The sequence below is a fragment of the Mangifera indica genome, unplaced genomic scaffold (genome assembly GCF_011075055.1).
Source record: "Mangifera indica cultivar Alphonso unplaced genomic scaffold, CATAS_Mindica_2.1 Un_0026, whole genome shotgun sequence".
Classification (NCBI taxonomy): domain Eukaryota; kingdom Viridiplantae; phylum Streptophyta; class Magnoliopsida; order Sapindales; family Anacardiaceae; genus Mangifera; species Mangifera indica.
The window spans coordinates 116,396-137,001 of record NW_025401118.1 but is presented as its reverse complement, the minus strand read 5'-3'; the positions used below and the strand labels follow the sequence as shown (position 1 = coordinate 137,001).

The following is a 20,606-nucleotide window of genomic DNA, read 5'->3' as shown; positions in this document are numbered from 1 at the left end:
AAAACCCAGTGGGATAAAAACCAAAGCAAAGGAACATAATTATTAAATGTCTGTAAGTTGGCGTTGGACGTGTTTAAACTACCTCATTAAAAACCTTACTAGGAAAACTCAGTGGGACAAAACCTAGTGAAGGGAAAAAGAGTACAGTGCACTTTTTGCCTAATACTTCAAAATTTTGCCTAATGAATGCTCCCCTTGATGAACGCTTCCCCTCTTTGTAGTAGGATTAACTTGGTTGCTTGTTGAGCCGCTGCATACCAATGTTATACACTAACTTCTCAAATGTTGATGTCAGTAGTGTCTTAGTGAACAAATCTGCAAGATTCTCACTGGATCTAATTTGCTTGACATCAATCTTTTTACTCTGCTGGAGCTCATGAGTGTAAAAGAACTTCGGTGAGATATGTTTGGTTCTATCTCTTTTGATGTATCCTCCTCTAATTTGGGCAATACATGTTGCATTGTCTTCATATAATATGGAAGAAATATCTGTTGTCGATGGAAGACTACATGTTTGTCGGATATGATGGATGACAAACCGCAACCATATGCATTCTCGGTTGGCTTCATAGAAAGTTAGAATTTCTGAATGATTTGAAGAAGTTGCAACCAAGGCTGCTTGGTGGAGCGTCATGATATAGCTGTGTCATTATAAGTGAAAATATATCCTGTTTGTAAACGGGCCTTATGGGGGTCAGAAAAATAACCGGCATCTGCATATCCAATCAAACTAGGATTTTTAGGGGATTTGACAGAATAGAATAATCTTAAATCTCTAGTACCACAAAGGTAACGGAGAATATGTTTGATTCCGTTCCAATGGCGACGGGTTGGTGCAGAGCTAAATCAGGCCAATAAATTAACTGCGAAGGATATATCCGGTCTCGTGCATTGGGCCAAATATAATAAGGCTCCAATGACATTAAAATATGGTACTTCAAGATCAAGTATCTTTTCATATTCTTCTTTATGACGAAATGAGTCCTTTTTTTGATCAAGAGACTAAACAACCATTGGGGTGCTCAAAGGATAAGTCTTATCCATATTAAAGCATTTTAATAATTTTTCAATATACGCTGATTGATGGATAAGTATTCCACTTGAATTGTGCTCGATCTGTAGGCCGAGACAATATTTTGTTTTCTCCAAATCCTTCATTTCAAATTCATTTTTCAGATATTCAACAGTTTTTGAGAGCTCTTCAGGAGTCCCAATTAAATTCATGTGATCAACATAAATTACTACAATAGCAAATCCCGATTCTGACCTTCTGACAAAGACACATGGGCATATAGGGTCATTCATATAACCTTCTTTTTTCAAATTTTCACTGAGGCGATTGTATCGCATACGTCCAGATTGTTTTAATCCGTACAATGATCGTTGTAATTTAATTGAGTACAAGTCTCTTGAATTGACCCTTTTTGCTTCAGGCAATTTGTATTCTTCAGGGAGTTTCATATAAATTTCAGTATCCAAATTTCCATACAAATAAGCAGTAACTACGTTCATTAGACGCATATCCAGTCTTTCAGAGACTGTTAAACTGATTAAATATCTGAATGTGATTATATCCATTACAGGTGCATATGTTTCATCAAAGTCTATACCGGGTCTTTGGGAAAAACCTTGGGCTACAAGCATGACTTTATATCTAGCAATTTCATTTTTCTCATTTCTTTTTCTCACAAATACCCATTTATATCCAACGGGTTGTACGTCTTGAAGTGTTGGAACTACAGGCCCAAACACTTGACGTTTTGCTAGAGAAGCTAATTCTGTTTGAATTGTTTCTTCCCATTTAGGCCAATCATGTCTTTGTTTGCACTCAGCCACAGTACGTGGTTCAAAATCATCATCATTCAGAATTTCAGTAGCTACTGCAAATGAGAATATGTCATCAATTATAAATGTTTCACGATTCCACACTTCTCGTGTATGAACATAATTTAAAGATATTTCAATATTCTCATTTTCTTGTTCTTCAGGATTTTGTACCACTTCAGGGGTTTGTGCCACTTCAGGGGCTTGTGCCACTTCAGGGGCTTGTGCCACTTCAGAGGCTTGAGTCTCTTCAGGGACTATAACCTCTTCTGGAGAAATATTTGTTTGATTATTTGCTTTCTTTTTCGAAGAACAGTGTCCTTCGATCCAACAGGTCTACCACGCTTTTGGCGTGAGGTAGATGGATCAGTCACAGCTTGAATGGACTGTTCAGTAGTCACATTGATTCTTATTGGTGTATTAGCAGCTGGAACATGTGATCTTGTCACTTTTGCCGTATCAACAAATGCATCAGGCATTTGGTTGGCAATAATTTGTAAATACACTATTCTCTGTACTTCAGTTTCAGTTTGGAATGTACAAGGATCTAAATGAGACATGGTAGGTACATACCAAGTAAGTTCATGTCTAACTTCAGGAGGTATTTTCTTTTCTCCTAAAGATGGGAAAGTTGTCTCATCAAAGTGACAATCTGTAAATCGTGCAGTAAAAAGATCACCTGTTAATGGTTTCAAATACCTGATAATGGATAGTGAATTATATCCAACATATATTCTTAAACGACATTGGGGTCCCATTTTTGTGCGTTGAGGGGACGCAATAGGGACATATACAGCACAACCAAATATTCTCAAATGAGATACAGTAGGTTGGTAACAAAAAACTAATTGTATGAGAGAATATTGATGATAAGAAGAAGGTCGCAAGCGAATTAACGCTGCAGCATGTAATATAGCATGTCCCCACATAGAAGTAGGTAATTGAATTTTTAATAATAAAGTGCGTGCAATTACCTGGAGTCGTTTGATAAGAGACTCAGCTAATCCATTCTGTGTGTGGATATGCGGGACTGGATGTTCAACCTCAATCCCCATAGACATGCAATAATCATCAAACGTTTTGGATGTAAATTCACCAGCATTATCTAGCTGTATTGACTTGATCGAATAATCTGCGAAATGTGTCTTTAATTTGATAATTTGTGCTAACAGTTTAGCAAATGCAACATTTCGAATAGGCAATAAACAAACATGAGACCATCATGCAGATGCATCAATTAAGACCATAAAATAACGAAATGGCCCACTTGGTGGGTGAATGGGTCTACATATATCCCCTTGAATCCTTTGCAATAACGATGGGGATTCTCCTCCAATTTTGGAGGAAGATGGTCTTATTACTAATTTGCCTTGAGAATAGGCGATGCAGAATTGTTCACTGGACAATAAAATTTTATGATTCTATAATGTATGTCCATATGAATTTTCAATAATCCTACGCATTATTGTAGCTCCTGGGTGGCCTAAACGATCATGCCAAAGCATAAATGCTTTTCGATCAACGAACTTCTGGTTCGATACTGCATAGGTTTCAATTGCCTTTATGATTATATAATATAATCCAGATGATAAAGTAGACAACTTTTCTAGTATAAGCCTTCTTCCGGAGGCATTACTAGTTATACAGATGAATTCTGCACCATTTTCATTCATGGTTTCAAGATGATAACCATTTTTTTTATATCTTTAAAACTCAGTAGATTTCTTCTGGATCTACTTGAATATAATGCATCATTGATGCTTAATTTGGTCCCATTATTTAACATAATTGTGGCTCTTCCGGAGCCTTCTATCAGATCAATTGATCCTGATATGGTAGTTACTTTAGCTTCAATTAATGCTAAAGATAAGAAAATTTTCTTTTCCTTAAGAATTGTGTGTGTTGTTGCACTATCCACCAAACATATGTCTCCGATATCAGCTTTTGAAGTCAACGCTTCAATTTTGGAGTCCATTTCTTTTCATTTAAAAATTACGTTAGTTATAACATACACAAAATATTGAAAGGAAAAGAACATGACAATAAAATACAAAATAATATGCATGACTCCAAAATAAATATATATGATGGATTTAATTATAAAAATTTTTGGGCATTTCATACTCATAATAACTACTTCTGGTAGTTGCGTTCACTTCAGGGAACGATATATAACGAGAAAATATTAATTCAGAATTTTCTTTTCCGATATTGTTACTACAGGAGCATAAAATAAAATATGAAAAATATTTTATTTTCCACATTCAAGAAAAGATTCTGAATATTACAGAGTTATACTAAATATAGAGTCATTGGGAGTATTCTTGAATCTGATGTTCAAATCTATCTTTCAAATTTTTTCACAAATTTAATGGATTTATCATTATATCCATATTTCGGCTTGCAATCCTTCAGGGATATACTGCCGAAAGATAATAGTCTTGTATTTACCCTTTTGGGACATTTTATTTAGTTAGTTTTTCAAGACTCATAGATTCTAGGTGGAGACTCATGCAAAAAGCCTATTTAATATTATCCATCCAATTTTAGGAACTTCAGGTTCAATTATTGTCACATTTACAAAATAGCTGATTTTGTAAGAGAAATATTGGGATTAATTTTGGAAGCTTCAAGACCATATATTATCTCATATATACAAAACTTCTGATTTTGTAATTAGTTTTTAGAATATTATAATACGTATTCTGATTATGTTTTGGACTTCAAGTCCATATTTTTCACACTTTATGCAAACTTCAAGTTGCAAAGGTGATATTATTGTTCTAAAATAAAGACTTTGATGAAACTTGGGACTTCTGGCCCATATATATGTATTCTCTTGATTTTACAAACTTCAAATTGTAAATTGTAAAATTCGAGACTTCGGGCCCATACATATGATTTTCTCACGATTTTACAAACTTCAAGTTATAAATCGGATAAAAATAAAGATTCAAATAAATAAATATGCGAATAAATAAATATTCAAATAAATTGAATACAATAAAAATAAATATTTAAATAATATCATGACTTCTGGTCCAGATTCTTGGTTTTGTAAGCTTCAGGTTACAAATAATATTTATGACTTCAGGTCACAAATTTATAATTTCGTAAACTTCGGGTTACGAATGTTATTCAGGATATCAAATCCAGATTCATGATATTCAAGACTGCAGGTCCAGATTCATAATTTTGTAAAGGCCAAACGACTATTTCCCACCCAAGGTTTAGCGTTTTCTCAAAAGTCCCCCCTTTAACTATGGAAACACCAAACATCCACCCATGGCCAGTTAGATTTAACCAAACCCTAACGGCTGAAAATTTTATCATCTTTTGCCCCCCTAAACTTTAAAAACTGAAATTTTTGCCCCGCCTAAGTTTTAAAAAATGGTAGTTTCACCCTAGGGTTTGGTTTTGAAATCTCCGACGACCTCTCCGGCTCCGTTGCCGACGGCCGCTCCCTCCCGAAGCAACCTCTCCTTCCGACGATCTCTTTCCTCCCATTTGGAGGTCCGATCGGTGCCCGGAGACGCCGTGGGAGACGAAGAACTTCGTCGGGAAGAATAAGTTCTTCGTCTTCCCAGACGAAGCCGACGCCGTCGTCTTTGTCTAGAAAGACGATCGTCTTCCCAAAAGAAGCCTCTGGGAAGACGATCGTCTTTCCAGACGAAGACGACGAAGTTCTTCGTCTCCCACGGCGTCTCCGGGTGCCGATCGGACCTCCAAATAGGAGGAAAGAGATCGCCGGAAGGAGAGGTTGCTTCGGGAGGGAGCGGTCGTCGGTAACGGAGCCGGAGAGGTCGCCGGAGATTTCAAAACCAAACTCTAGGGTGAAACTGCCATTTTTTAAAACTTAGGGTGGGGGAAAATTTTAGTTTTTAAAGTTTAGGGGGGCAAAATTAGGTTCTATTTTAGTTTATTTTTAATATTATAGCAAAAATGACGATTTTACCCCTACCACCGTTAGGGTTTGGTTAAATCTAACCGGCCATGGGTGGGTATTTGGTGTTTCCATAGTTAAAGGGGGGACTTTTGAGAAAACGCTAAACCTTGGGTGGGAAATAGTCGTTTGGCCTTTTGTAAACTTCAAGTTACAAATAGGATTCAGAACTTCGGGTCCAGATTTATGATATTTCAGACTTCAGGTCTAAATTCATAATTTTGTAAACTTCATGTTATAAATAATATGCAGGACTTCAGGTCCAAATTCAAGAGTTTCAGGACTTCAGGTCTAGATTTATAATTTTGTAAACTTCGGATTATAAATATTGTATAATTATAAAGAAAAATTAAGTAGAAATATAACAGAAATTAAAAGTCAATTGGGATATCACAACAAGGATATCCGTATTTATAATATTTAAGCAGTATAACGGTATAATATAAAGATATAATATACTTGAGCTGATCGTTTTGATAACGTGTTATAAAATTAATTTAATCAATATGACAGATGAAAAAATTAAAGAATAATTGATGGAAGGAAGTAAGAAAGTATTGAGAGAATGCTTTTATATATGAACCGGATGCAGAGAAGATAAGAGAAAAATTGTGTGTAAAATAATAGAGAAAGGGGGGGGGGGTAAAATAATAGAGAAGGGGGGGGGTTTATATAGCAGTTTGCCGCCTCCCTTTTTACCTAATACATTGACGAAAACCCATTTTATTTGCTTCTCCTGCATCACCCTCAACATTTTCTCCTTGCTATAAATGATTTCCCATTGCCTTTTTTGACTTGCTTTGGTGGGAAGCCACCTGGATCTGTAATAATGGCATTATTATTATAAATATATATAAATTTTTGGTTTTTTGGTTTGTTAAGTCGAGGAAGGCCTAACCCTCCTTGAATCCAGTTCCTAGGGCTGGATTTGAGCCGAACCGAGCTTGATTCGTAGCCAGTTCGAGCTTGACTCGGTTCATATATGAACGGCTCGAGTTTGGTTCGAGTTTGGCTCAGTTCGGCTCGTTTTGGACTCACGTTCGGCTTGGCTCGTTTCATCTCGACTTGACTCGTTTTTTCTTATCAAAACGACCTCGTTTTTAATATATATTAATCAAAATGATGCCATTTTATATAAAAAATTTAAAAAAAATCTACCGAACCAGCTCAAGCTCGATTCGAATCCAGCCCTACCAGTTCCCTCCACTCTGCATGTAGTATTGTTTATTATTATTATTATTATTATTGACTATAAAAATCTTTTCTTTTGCTAAGAAAATAAATAAATTAAAATATTAATATTTTAGAGATATTAATAAAACAACTGTTAGTACATGCCAAAGACTCTTTGCTAACAAAGAATTTTCATCATCATCAATAAAGATGAGTCATCTTTGTTCTTTGATGATAATGACAACGCATAGCATCAAAAGAAGGACGGTTGAAAGGAAAATATGTCAAAAAGAAAAAGATATTATCTAAAAATTATCGGAGAAATTACTTTATCGTTAGAAAAATTGAATGTGAAAAATTAGACACTTTAAAGGGAAAATATTGTTTTTAAAAACTTGGATTGGATAGAAATTATTAGTTTTTAAAATTTAGGAGAAAAAATAAAATCAAATTTAAGTTTATTTTTAATATTAAATATAAAATGACGATTTTGCTATTAAAACAAACAGACTTAATTACTTATAGATGGGTAAATGATATTTTCAAAGTTAAGTAGGGTGAAAAACTTGAGAAAACGACATACTTTGGGTGAAAATAAATCCTTTGGCCTTATTGCTTCGGGCTTACTTCTCTTGAATCTTCCATATGGTGTCTGCTTACGAACCTGTAGTTCTCATTTCCTTATGTGAAGTAGATGTCCTGAAATCTGTGGCTGTGTATAAGTTGCCATCACACTGAATATGGATTCAATAGGAACTACTAGAGTTCGGAAGAAAAATAAAAATAAGCCAATTTATGTAGCTCCAAAGATAGTAACCTCAGATTTTGCTTAGATTGTCCACAGTGCTGATGCCATGGAAGAAATTGATTTTGAGCATCCTGAAACTAAAGAAGATGTTGTTGGATCAACATGTCAGTCCACTATTGCTGCTCCAAGACAAAAGGCAGTCACTAGTAAGAAGAAGAGAAGTGTTGATGGCTTCTCTGAATTGGTTAAAGAGATTAGAAAGTTTCGTGTTGCACATCAAGGAGTAAGGGAAGACACTAGAGTGATTGCTTCTTTCTTCAGAAAAGAGGCTGAAGGAAACGACAGAAGAATGATGTTGTTTAAGGAACTAATGCAGTTGGATGGCTTCAGCCGATGGGATATGCTTGATGCTGGAGCACACATTTGCAAGGAAGCTTACAGGATAGATTTTTTCTTTTCCTTTCCGGTTGATTTTAGGAGAGACTATGTTCTTAAGCAGTTGAGTGAATGTCAAATATCGTCCCTCCATTGATCCCTAAATCTGCAGGTATTTATTTGTGCTTTTTCCAAGCCTAGGATTTCTAACGATATGTAATTCCTTAAGACTTTATTTTGCTCTTAAATTGAATGGGTGTGACCTTCGTACTCAATCAGATATGATAATGATATTTTTATCTCTGATTGTTAATTGAATAAAGTAGAGATGGATATGAACTTAACCAAGTCTGAATACCCTTTGGCTTGAGTTTAATTAGAATAAAAAATAATTAAGTTTTAATTCATCGAGTCAATATTAAAGGTAATTCAAGTTTAATTTGAATTTAGCTCAAATTTATGACTCAAATTTATAACTCAGATATGTGGCTTAAATTTGTTATTTGAATTTGTGGTGTATTGATAAAAAAACATCATTTAATAATTATTTAACATAATTCAAATTATACCACAAGATAAGTCCGAATCGAATCGACTTATCTATTCAATTCGAGAGCTAAACCAAGCAAAATTGTTTATAGCTTGAGTTCAACTCAATTTTAAAATGAGCAAAATATTTTTATACAAATTCGATTCATATTTAAAGTAAACAAATTTGAACTATATCAAATCAACTTCGGATTCAAATCCAACCCTAGGGTAAAGTAAACTAGTATGGATAAAAATGAAAACAACATTAACATACAATATTAATTATCTCAAGTGTGATTAATCCACGTAACTTGTGCAGTAACTTGTGCAGTCTTATTTTGCATGGAAAGCCGTAAAAGGAGAGAGACCTTGATTTATCGTATAATTAAATAATATTTTATTATTAATTTTAAATTTAATAAAAATATATATACTCACTTTAAATACATAAATATATACATAATTATATATATCATCATATAATTGAATAATTTTAAATTAAAAATAAAATAACACTCAATCATATAATGACACATATAAATGTATACATAATTATATACCTAAAATGAGTACACATAATATTATTTGTTAAAATTACCTAAACTTATATATCAATTATATAATTAATTATATACTAAAAAATATATACTTGTAGGATTAATCTTTCCATATACCAACTTTACTTGAAAAATCCTTAAACATCAATTATTATAATATTATGTTCCACAAAATACACATGCACTTCATGGTCTCATCATGCTAATGGGAATAAAGGCATTAAAGGCATGCACTGGAGGTGCACCAATCTCCTTGATAGCACTTCAACTGCAGATTCACATGAAAATACAACAAGGGACTGCATTTGATGCTACCAGTGAACCCTTCAAGACAACAGAAGGGAAACCATGCTATTTGCAGAATCTGGTCCATCATTATTCACACTTGGTATCATGCTTTCCGGAGATACAAGCTTCACAGATTCTCTCAGCTCTGTAAAGCTGCAATGCTCACTATATGGCACTTCGTATCTGCAATAAAAGCATATGATGGAACATTTGCATCCACTGTGACAGATCAAACTTGCAAAGGATTAGTAAAGAAGAAAATATTTATACCACAGAAAAAAATTTTTTTTACCCAACTAGTGTTTGGCAAAGGACTTCATCAAGAAGGAAGAAAATAATTTTATAATTGGAATCAAGACTAATCAACAGGACTTCAAAATCTTCTATCATTTTATATGAAATTTTAAGCAGAATAGGGGACAGTACATTAGGCTGTTACTTGTTTAGTTGTTCACATGCCTCAAGGGCTAACAATATTTTGCCATAATAGGCTAGGCAACTACCAAAATATCACTTATTTGATACTTGCTGACTAATATTGTAATCTAATCAGTCCAAGTAGGATTTTATTAAGGATGCCAGTTCGGTAAACAGCTTTACTTTGGAGCAAATCATAATAAGCTCAATGTACACCATAGCTGGTTGCATATCACAAGGGACATGGCAAGAATTGCAGATATATAGGAATTTACATTTTTCTTAAAAGTAGAAGGCAAACCTTATAATTGTGCCCTACTGCCATCTTCTCCCTATAGACTTCTTCTTCCCTTCACTAAATGTCCAGCCAGTAGGAGAGAAAGCAACTATAAGACTAAATCGATTCTGACAAGCAGCAAACAAATAAACTTGAATAACCATTCAAAATATTTAATGATTTTAAATAAACTGAACATAATTCTATGGACTATCTATTGTTAAAATCAAATATTAAGCATAACCATGCATATAAGAATCATCCAAGGGAATCTTAGGACTAGAATTTTTTTATCAAATGATAGTTCACTTTCAATACATGAATATAAAATGGGAAGAGAAATAGAAATTAAAAATACATATACATAAATTCAAGCTTGACAGAACTGTTGTGCAAACTCCAGATTTACTAACAATGCTCCAGTCAAACTGCAACACAATCACATCAACTTCCTGTGTCTGGGATGCCATTGGCATTGATATACTTCACTAAAAGGAGACTATAGGCCAGTCTTTCCCAGATACATCACAAAGTCAGTATATGAGAGAATTAAAATGCTTATCATCCTTCAATATCAATACGGATTTCGTTCACTCATTTTTGTTTTGTTTTATGCTATATTCACTTTTAACTTAAAACAATAAGATATATATATTTTTTTTATAAAGATTTCCAAGCAATCACTGCTGGTCTAGTTCTCCGCAACAGATAAAGCTGGAACAGTGCCTTTAACAAGAAGAGTGTACGAGTGGATATCTTTTTTTTCTTCATTCACTTAGCCTGCGAAGGAGTTTTGGTTTTACCGACATACTAGTGGCATTGGTGAAAACATGTTAAGTTTTTATATTGGCCTTCTTGAAAGCATATAGTTTTGTGATCTTTCAAATATATCTTCAACTTTTGTGGACATCTTGTTCATTCTGTTGTAATTATTTCAGTTAATAACATTTATGTTTCTTATCAATCCCAAAAGAGAGAGAGAGAAGAAGAAGAAGAACATCATAACATAATATGCATTACTGCTCTAGCCCGAACCTTGACAAACAACCTAGCTGTTCGTGGCCCTAGCACATATAGGCAGCCATTCACCAAGCAAGAATCTGGAAACACTTGTACATTCAATGCTTCTAATTTATCCTCTTCATCATTCCTTTTATTTTTGTCCCTAAATAACACAAGCACAGATTTGAGTTTCACATTTATTGTTGAAAATTATGTTTCTCACCTTATATTGATCGGATACATGTTTAAGTCGTTTGATGCTTGCAAGGGTCCACATAGGCACAACATGAATGTGGCTTTCCTGTTCATTCATGGTAAACCATCGCATATCTTCCTCGGAAAACTCCAAACATTTTAAGAGACGGTGCTTCGCAGCATTCACATAAACCTTTCTGCGGAGGACACGAGCAACCTCCAAAAAAGGCCTTTGCTTGCCTGCCACTTTGATTTAATGAAAGGAAAGAATTATGCAATGGTTAGTATATTTTAGTAAAATGTTATCTCAATAATTATTTATTATTGTTAACCAAACATAATAATTATTTATACTTATTAATTTAATTAATTCAATAATTATTTGTATTTAGTAATTTTTCATATAATCTATTTGTGTGATAGAATTTTCTTAATAATGACAAAAAATAATCGAAATTAAACACATCTTTATAGACAATAATTTATTATCAAACCCAGATTATCTACTTTTCATAGTTGATATCTGAAACGAGCTCGATTCAAGCTAGCTCAAATTTGAGAGTTAAAAATTTTTAAATTCGAGCTCTGGTTTGAGCTTTTAGGGTGTTTAGTTTGTGAGTTTGAAATTTTTTTACACAAATTGACTAAAATAATGTCATTTTAACCAATATACATCAAAACGATGTTGTTTTAGTCGTTTTTTGTTCGAATACAATACTAAACTGAGTTCAAATATCAGTTTAAACTCAAACTCAAGTTCAACTCTTTATAAATGAATTAAACTTAAACACCTTTAAGATGAAGTCGACAAACTTGAGTTTGGTTTCACTTCAGCCAACTTGAGTTCGATTATAGGTGAACTCGAGTTTAATTCGAATCAAATCCAACCTTAATATACATGCTAATGCAATTTTATTTTACTTGATCACATGTTATTTCTCTTTTTACAAGTAAATAATATTCTTTTCTTTTTATGGTGTATATTATTGTAGGCATTATTTAGGATTCAATATTTAATATTGAATTGGATAAAAGTGGAGTGAATTAAATTAATATTCTCACATATTGAGTGTAACATTGAATTAAATATGTAATTGATTATTTGAATAAAAATTATAATTACGTAAAATCGCATATTATTGAAATATTTTAATAATTAACTAAATAACAATAAATCTTTCAATATAAAATTTGAAAACTTAAAAAAAAATAAATAAATACTCAACTCCAGTCAGTTTTTAGATTTTAAAAGTATTATACAATAATGCTATAATGAAAATTGTTTAGCAATATTTTACGTATCCATTTTAAATACATAAATATACACACACTCATAAGTGTTATTATATGATTGAGTATTATTTTATCTTTAATTCAAAAATTTTTAATCATATGTATATATATATTTGTATACTTAAAGTAGATATATATAATTTTATCGAATTGTTATATTAGTATTATATTTTTCTTGAATTTTACAATTAATTGATTTTTTTTATTTATTCCCTTTTTTCGTGATAAATGACATAGATGTAGATCCGATGCTACCTCCTCAATATGATAGTTTATTAAAGGCTAAAACACTGTTTGCCACCCAAGGTTTAGTGAAATGACAAATTTCTACCCATTAATTTTGAAAAAGTTAAATATCCACCTATCATCTAATTCCGTTTGTTGTCTTGGTTAGTTTAAATTTAAATGGCTAATTTCCCCTTTTTATATTAATTAATAGGTCAAAAGATTATTTATTACCCAAGTTTTAATGTAAAGACAAATACACAAAAATTTCAAAAATTTAAATATTTACCTATGAGTAAATTTTTATTAAAAATCTCAGTTAGGGTTAGGGTGAAACTGTTATTTATCAAAAAAGTTAAAGTTTTATAATATTTTTTTTTTCGGATTTAAAAATCTCACAATTCCCTCTCCCTCCTCTCCCAAAGTTTGAAAAACAACAATTTCCTTCGTAGAGTTTTTTTCTTTTCTCTCCGACAATAATTTGCTATTAACCGTTGTTAGTTGTCTTCTCCCTTACCGGTCAGCGCAAGACGAGGAGATCAAGATGAAAGTAAAATGGCTTTGAGATGAAGCACACACACACACACACCAAGCAACAAAACTGAGATGAAAGCAAGAAAGAAAGAGGAAGAACAGACCATGTTTTGAGCAGGGAAAAGGTCATCAAAAGAGTCAAGCTTTGAGCAAGGAGGAGAAAGGACTTGCTCGGGCTGGTAGTACTCATTGGAGACGGAGGCATTCCGGCAACAGTCCATGGAAATCGTCAGTGACAAAACCAAGAGAAACACAGAAAATAAAAAGAGTTTGGATTGAAGAAGAAAAAGCTCAAAGCAGCTTGAGTTTGAATGTGTGCAAGTAGCAGTAGTTGTGGCCCTTTATGGCCTGGGTTTGGGCTTGTTTTTTGATCCAAGTGGTCGACCTCTGGGTCTTCGGTTGCCATTTTCAACTGCTCCCACTCTGGATTCACCACCAAAATCTGTTTATATCTTCATTGCTTCTATCATTATTCGTTTCAATTTAATCTTTCATCTTTATTATTTGTTCATTTTTTAATTATCGCATAAAATAACTATTATACCCCTATTTTGACGACAGAATTCATTGCCAATAATAATTTAATAATAGATATTTGAAATTTTCAAAATTATTATATAAAAATTTATCGTTGCATGTCCGATATTTTAACACAAATAATCACAATTGACATATGGTTACTCCTGATTCAATTATCATAAGTTGTATCAATATCAAACATATAAGAATTGATTATCATATAATCAATTATTTTTATAATTATAATTATCAGTATCCTATAATATATAATATGTATTTTATAATATAATATGATATAATACAGATAAAAAATAATACATATTTTAAAAAATATAAAATTAATACGATACAATAGATATATTTTATAATATGGTACACTCCTATGATACAATATATATTACAGATTTAGATTGATATACTTTTTTAGATTAAATGAATATATAGTAAGGAGGTATATAAAAAATTTTAAACTTTTAGAAGTTTTCATGATATATTTTTTAAATGATGACATCTCAATTTGATGTATATTGATCAAATCGATATCATATTTTATTAATTCATATCAATTTTTTTAAGCTTACAAGTTCGACAAATTAGACCCCTTAGCATATTAATCATGTTCAAAATAATTTTTGAACCTAAATGTATTATACACATATTTTATGTCCTTCCTATATTAAATTCGAATTATACGCCGTATTTTATGTTAATTGTATTTTTGAAAATTTGGCTAAACTTAAAGTATACAATTGTTCTTTTTATTTTCAAATATTTACGAAAATACCATTACCATTTAATAAAAAACCAACAACATTTCTTTCTTAATTCTTAGCCGTAATTTTACATTTTCCTTTCATGTGACCTGTACAAAAATTCACTATAATTTAAAGTCTGAAATCCAAGTTAATTAATTTATTTGATTTTTATAATTGACTGATATGTTATTTATTGTACAAAAAATTTTGATTATGTATTATGTTATATTGTGTTTAATAATTAATTAAATATTTTACATTTAAATTGTTATTTAAATTGTTATATTGATTTTCAATAGAAGATTCATAAAAAGTACTAAAATTATTATGATATCGCTGTATTTTTGTAAACGTATTATTGATGATGTGTCGTATTAAACCTATATATACATGTTTTGTACTTTTCCCATACGCAAATTTCAAAGGCCTTTTTTAACAAACATATTTTCATTATTCGTTATATTATACCCATATAATTCACATGCAATTTTTTTGTCATTTCCACATTTACTAACTAGGTAGGACACCCTAAAACTCAAACTCAATCGTGAAAATATTTTACTTTTAGACTCAAACTCATTTAAGCTAAGTTCATTTGAATTAAGCTCGAATTCGAATAAACTTGACTCAAATCTAACATTATATTTTATTAACAAAAAAATAATCATATAGGGGAAACACTTTAGATTCCCAAAATTAAAGGAAGAGTTTTAGTGCCAAACCTCCGGGGTAGCACGGTAATAAGCCGTTATTATTAAGCTCACAAGACAAAAAGGTAGAGTGAATAAACTTAGAAGATAAGCTTTAAATAGACACATTTCTGAAGCTTACATATCGATTACTGTTTGTACACTCATATTATTGATCAAAGCTGAAAACAGGGCGATCATAAACACTAATTAGGCAACCCCTAAAACGATTCCCATGTGTTGATTCATTCCAGCTTTGTTATTTTATATCTGTATACATTCTATCATTTCTATGCAATTATTATACGTAGAACAAATGCCTGAAGATTGATCAGATCACTTACATGGTAGCCTAGAGCAAGGCTCAAGAGTGTCCATTCCGGCGCTCCTCGACGCCTCCATTATCAGTTACTTCGCAAGAGAAATGGGATCTTAACCCAGTCCAGCACTGGTAATAATCATGATCCATAAAGGGAGATTCAAGAGCCCATGGGCAGATTCTGGGAATTAAACATGATTCAAACATGAAGGCCATGGTATCGGTGATTTTATATGGTGCTGCCTCGTTTCCACGTGCAATGGTGGCCTGCGTCGAAAAGGGTTATTAGACCGGGATTGCTTGTCATGCATTGGAACAGCTCAAAACACCTATACAGCCCATAGAACAATTGAGCTGTGACAACATATGGTTATGAACCGAAGAAAGATCTAAAAGAAAAACAATTCATCCACTTTGTTCAAATTTTTTCACTCAGAAACCTTAGAATGAGTACGTAATCTGGTCAACAGACTCCATATATGGCTTTGAAAAAGGAAATAAAAGGCCCAAGGGATATGAGCAGACCACATACAAAAATGTGTACCAGAGTTATACCTCAAATGTCTTAGTATCAGGACCGTGGGGAGTCATACAACTATGAAGGCTTGCACCGCCTGGGAGAAAGCCATCTGCTTTTGCCTTGAATAAAACAAAAATAAAAGTAGTTAATTGAACGAATAAACGCTAAGTCATGTGCTTAAACAGTAAAACTCCCGCATAATTAAGGTAATTGTAGAGGTGTAAATCGAACAAAGCTGAGCTTGAGCTTTAGGGTGGTCTGCTCAATGAGCTCACGAGCTCACAACTTGGTTTAAGTAAAATTAATAAGCCCCTAAATTTTTAAATATTACACTTACACCCCTAAAAGTTTATTTCATGCTTTCCCAAAGTTAATCAAACCAAGCACAACTTGGCTCAATTACACCCATAGGTAATTGTACCAGGGCATGAAATAGTAAACATTCTTAACTTCCCATTCTGTTTGCCCAGCAGAAGTCAAAATGGCTTTTTCTTTCTTTTCTTTAAAAAGCCTTTGATTTCCAACAAAACCAAGTCAATCCTCATGTGAGTTTCATTAATTCCCAAAACCTCTTATTCAACTCAAGTGATCCAACTAGCTATCACCAACATCTTACTAAGTAAATTAAAACACTGGGGGGCAGAACCACACAACAACTGATATTTGATTTAGATTTAACAACACTAAAAACAAGAATTGGATATTCCAAAATACAGCAATAGGTATATTCAATCTTTCCACAATAAAAAGACATAACAATAACCAATTTATCCCATTCATTGCTAACTTCAAAAGTAAGAAATTGTGTGTCATCACTCAAAATTGTAAAACTAAGACCACATAAGAATTAAACTAGAGTTTGGATGAATATATACCTCATATCCACCATATATCAGGCCCATAAACTCACTCATGCAATTACGATGGTAATATGGAGGTCGGAATGTATGCTCAGCCACCAACCATCTAGGAGGGAAAATGACAAAGTCAAGCAATGCCACACCAGGTTTATCAGTTGGCGCTGTCAGAACTGCAAAACAAAGCGCAAATTCACTAAGTGAAATTAAAAATAAGTTTTAAATGATGAAACAAGACCAAAATTCTGGAGAAAAGAAATATGAGAATACATATTCACCTACCTGTATTTATAGATGGATCACCATGATCAACTAAAACAGTATTATAGGGGCAGAACTTACTAAGATCATACTGCAAGAAAAAGATGTTTCAGTTAAATTTAACTGAAATAAGGCTGATTATGATAATGAGCTAATTTTAATTTCATCTGATCATTTAACACTTGAAATAAACCAAGAAAGCCAATAAAATGCCTCCCTTCATCCTAAATACTCAAATGAGTGGATTAACTTACCTTATATGGCACATAATTACCATGCCAAGCAACTACATTGAAAGGAGAAAAATCTTGTTTTGCAGTAAAAAGATCCCCACCAAACTTTTGCACTATTGTATATCCTGGACAGGATTTGTCTTCAAACCAGGCTTTTGGAACAAGGAAATCTCTTGGTGCTGCCAGACCATTAGCTCCTGCATGCAATTAAAATTATGTTTTCCACATTGTTACACTTTCAAGATGCCCAATAATGTAAGTTAAGTGGAATGATACAATAACTATATTAGTTTTACAATTGTGAAAAATCATTTGCATTATAAAACTAATGAAAAAGAGATCACATACCTATTGGACCAAGATCTGGAAGCTGAAAATGGGTACCAAAAATCTCTGCAACATAACCACGTGATGGGCCATCTGGCAAACTTACATCAAAACGAAAGCCTTGGGGTAAAACAGCGATTTCACCAGGTGAGACTTGTAATCTTCCACATTCAGTGGTGATCCACAGCCCTACACAACCAATACAAAGTATCACCAAAAAAAAAGAAAAAAAAAACTGCCAAAGATGAATACACTCCAGAACAGACTCCCAAATGACCAAGCAGAACAAAGAGATTAGAAAATTTTGTTAGCCAAAGACCGGAATGATGCAGTCAAATGTATAAGCACCAAACAATGCAGGCAGGTAAGAAAAAGTTGTGAAAACAAAGATGATCTAAAATCTTAGTCACGTAAAAAAGTTTCAAAAGGGGCAATACAAAGAGAAAAGGTGTCTCCCATATACAGGGAAACAAGCACCAGCAACCAGGTTCCAAACAAGATGTCACTAACACTCAATTCTGGAAAAGATTGCAATTAACTTACTTCCTTTTTGGGGAACAAACAAAAAGTCACCATCTGCATTGCAGAAGGCAGAGTTTTCCATTGATGTGTTGGCAGCGTACCTATAAGTAAATAAATTTTCATCTTATCAAAACGCACAAATAGCATACATGTATTCAACAACTACCACTTCAAATTTCAGTTTTAAGAGAAATTAAGATGGTTTACAAATTATAAGACCTATAATCTTATCCAACATTTTAATTTTTCTGATTTTTATCGAAACTTCAGGACTGAAAAAATGAATAATATTAACTTGACTACATAAAAATGATTATGGAATATCAATTACATGTGAATAGCATATCCATGGCGAAGAAGTGAGCTTCCAGTCCCACATATTGTGTATAAGCCATCAATGAAATCAGTGGGTGAATCTGGAATATCCTCAGGCCTCCAACGTAACTGAGTCGGTGTAGTAGAACTGTTAGATTTGTCAAATTCACTCACAAGCCTTCCATGAGCAGGCACTCGAGGCTTGAATGGTTCGTGTGTTACTGATGGCTTTATCCTGTATAACCAACTGCACAAAAGAACCCACAAAAATATATATATATATAAATCAACAACAGAACAATAACAATTCCACAGAACAATTAGAATATATCGGGCAGATAGAATTAAAAATAGACAAATAAAATTTCAAACGCAGACACCAGATAGTGACCCTATATGTAACAAAGGGATGTCAAAATTTAATATCACAAATCTCAATCACTTAAATATCACAAAGAAAAATATAGAAACTCTTTCTCAAAATTAAGTATTTTTTAACCTACTTCTGAGTGAATTAAAAAAATTTATTCCTAAAAATATAGTAACCTGCGTTGATTTAGCTTGCGAGGACAAGTAAAGGAGGAGACGGAAAGCTGTTCTGATGTTTAACTCTTTCTCAAAATTAAGTAATTTTTAACCTATTTCTGAGTGCATTAAGAAAATTAATTTCCAAAAATATAGGAACCTGCGTTGATTGAGCTTGCGAGGACAAGTAAAGGAGGAGCCGGAAAGCTGTTCGGCGTAGAGACCGTAGGGGCAAACAAGAGGATTATTTTGTCCACGTGGCAGAGCACCGTCAATGGCCTCGGAGGAGAACGAGTTACCGAATCCTGATTCGTAGGCGAGATCAGAAAAATCTCCGCCGTTGATTTTGCCAACGGATGAGGATGATTGCTTCTTCTCCATGATAAATGTGAGCTCCAGCTAAAGCTCAAGTCTGAGTATATATAGAAATACGAGGAAAGATGATGATGATGAAGATGACATGGCAGTAAGATTGAATGAGAGACGTGTACCAGTTGAGTATCTCGGACTTGAGGGCGACGTTACGGCTATGGATTGTACGGCTCTGATGTGTCATAGCCCATAGGCATGGCATGGCATGGCAATTTTTGGAAGTTTTCCATGTGAGACAGACGTTATCTTATTCCCTTAAAACTTGGGTCAAAGGACTACTTTCTATCCAACTTAAAATATAAAGATGAAAACATATTTTCGAGATTTTCAAAATTTAAATATTTATTTATCAGTTAATTTTTATTAAAAAAATTTATTATAATTAAAGATAAAATTATTATTTTAATAATATTATTAAAAAAATTAAATTTTATCTTTTTTTTTTAGATTTTACATACTAACAATTTCATTCATACATAAATATTTTCAGTTTTAAAAAGTATCTATTTTTCTTCACTTTTAGTTTTTTTTTTCCCATTTCGGCCACTACCTGTCTCTAGAGACTCCTCCTTTTCTCCTGTTCAGCTACCATCTCTCTCCGTCAAAATGGTTAGCCAATGCACAGAGTGTGACATAGAGGCACAAGCAAAGTTCTCTTCGTTAAAACGAAGAGATCTTCAAGACATCATGTGACAAACTCGACATAGGAGAAATTCATTGCATCATCGTAAGAGAGAAGCCAAGGTCAACAAAGGGAGAGGTCACCAGATTTGAGTAAAATGAAGTTGAAGAGGAGTTAAATTGAAGTTTTTTAAAGTTTGGGTCGACGGTTGAAATGGGAAAAATATAGAAACCTTAGGTTTGAGGGGAAAAATATTATTTTTCAAAGTTAAAAAACTTTAGAGAATGGTGAAATTGTTAGTTTAAAACCTAGAAAAGAAAAATAATGAATTATATTTTTTTTTTTAGGCCAAAGGACTATGTCCCACCCAAGTTTTGGTGAAATGACA

General features: G+C 32.9%; 1 protein-coding gene across 1 annotated transcript; it reads right to left on the bottom strand.

The window, feature by feature from the left end:
• Positions 1–15,432: 15,432 nt before the first annotated feature.
• LOC123206139 (homogentisate 1,2-dioxygenase-like) lies at positions 15,433–19,624 on the bottom strand. The gene is made up of 9 exons (XM_044623269.1): positions 19,385–19,624; positions 18,716–18,946; positions 18,406–18,485; positions 17,884–18,051; positions 17,557–17,732; positions 17,324–17,393; positions 17,060–17,214; positions 16,220–16,303; positions 15,433–15,931 (listed from the first exon to the last, which is right to left on the bottom strand). The coding sequence occupies exons 1-9, from the start codon at positions 19,603–19,605 to the stop codon at positions 15,710–15,712; spliced, it is 1,407 nt and encodes a 468-aa protein (XP_044479204.1). The 5' UTR covers positions 19,606–19,624; the 3' UTR covers positions 15,433–15,709.
• Between the last annotated feature and the right edge of the window lie 982 nt (positions 19,625–20,606).

Bases quoted from the DNA above. Each gene is read 5' to 3' on its own strand.
- LOC123206139 (XM_044623269.1), bottom strand. From the start codon at position 19,605: ATGGAGAAGAAGCAATCATCCTCATCCGTTGGCAAAATCAACGGCGGA. The intron at 18,947-19,384 runs GTTCCTATATTT...TCTTTTGTGCAG, and splicing joins CGCAAGCTCAATCAACGCAG to TTGGTTATACAGGATAAAGC. The intron at 17,733-17,883 runs GTATGTGATCTC...AATTGCATGCAG, and splicing joins TCCAGATCTTGGTCCAATAG to GAGCTAATGGTCTGGCAGCA.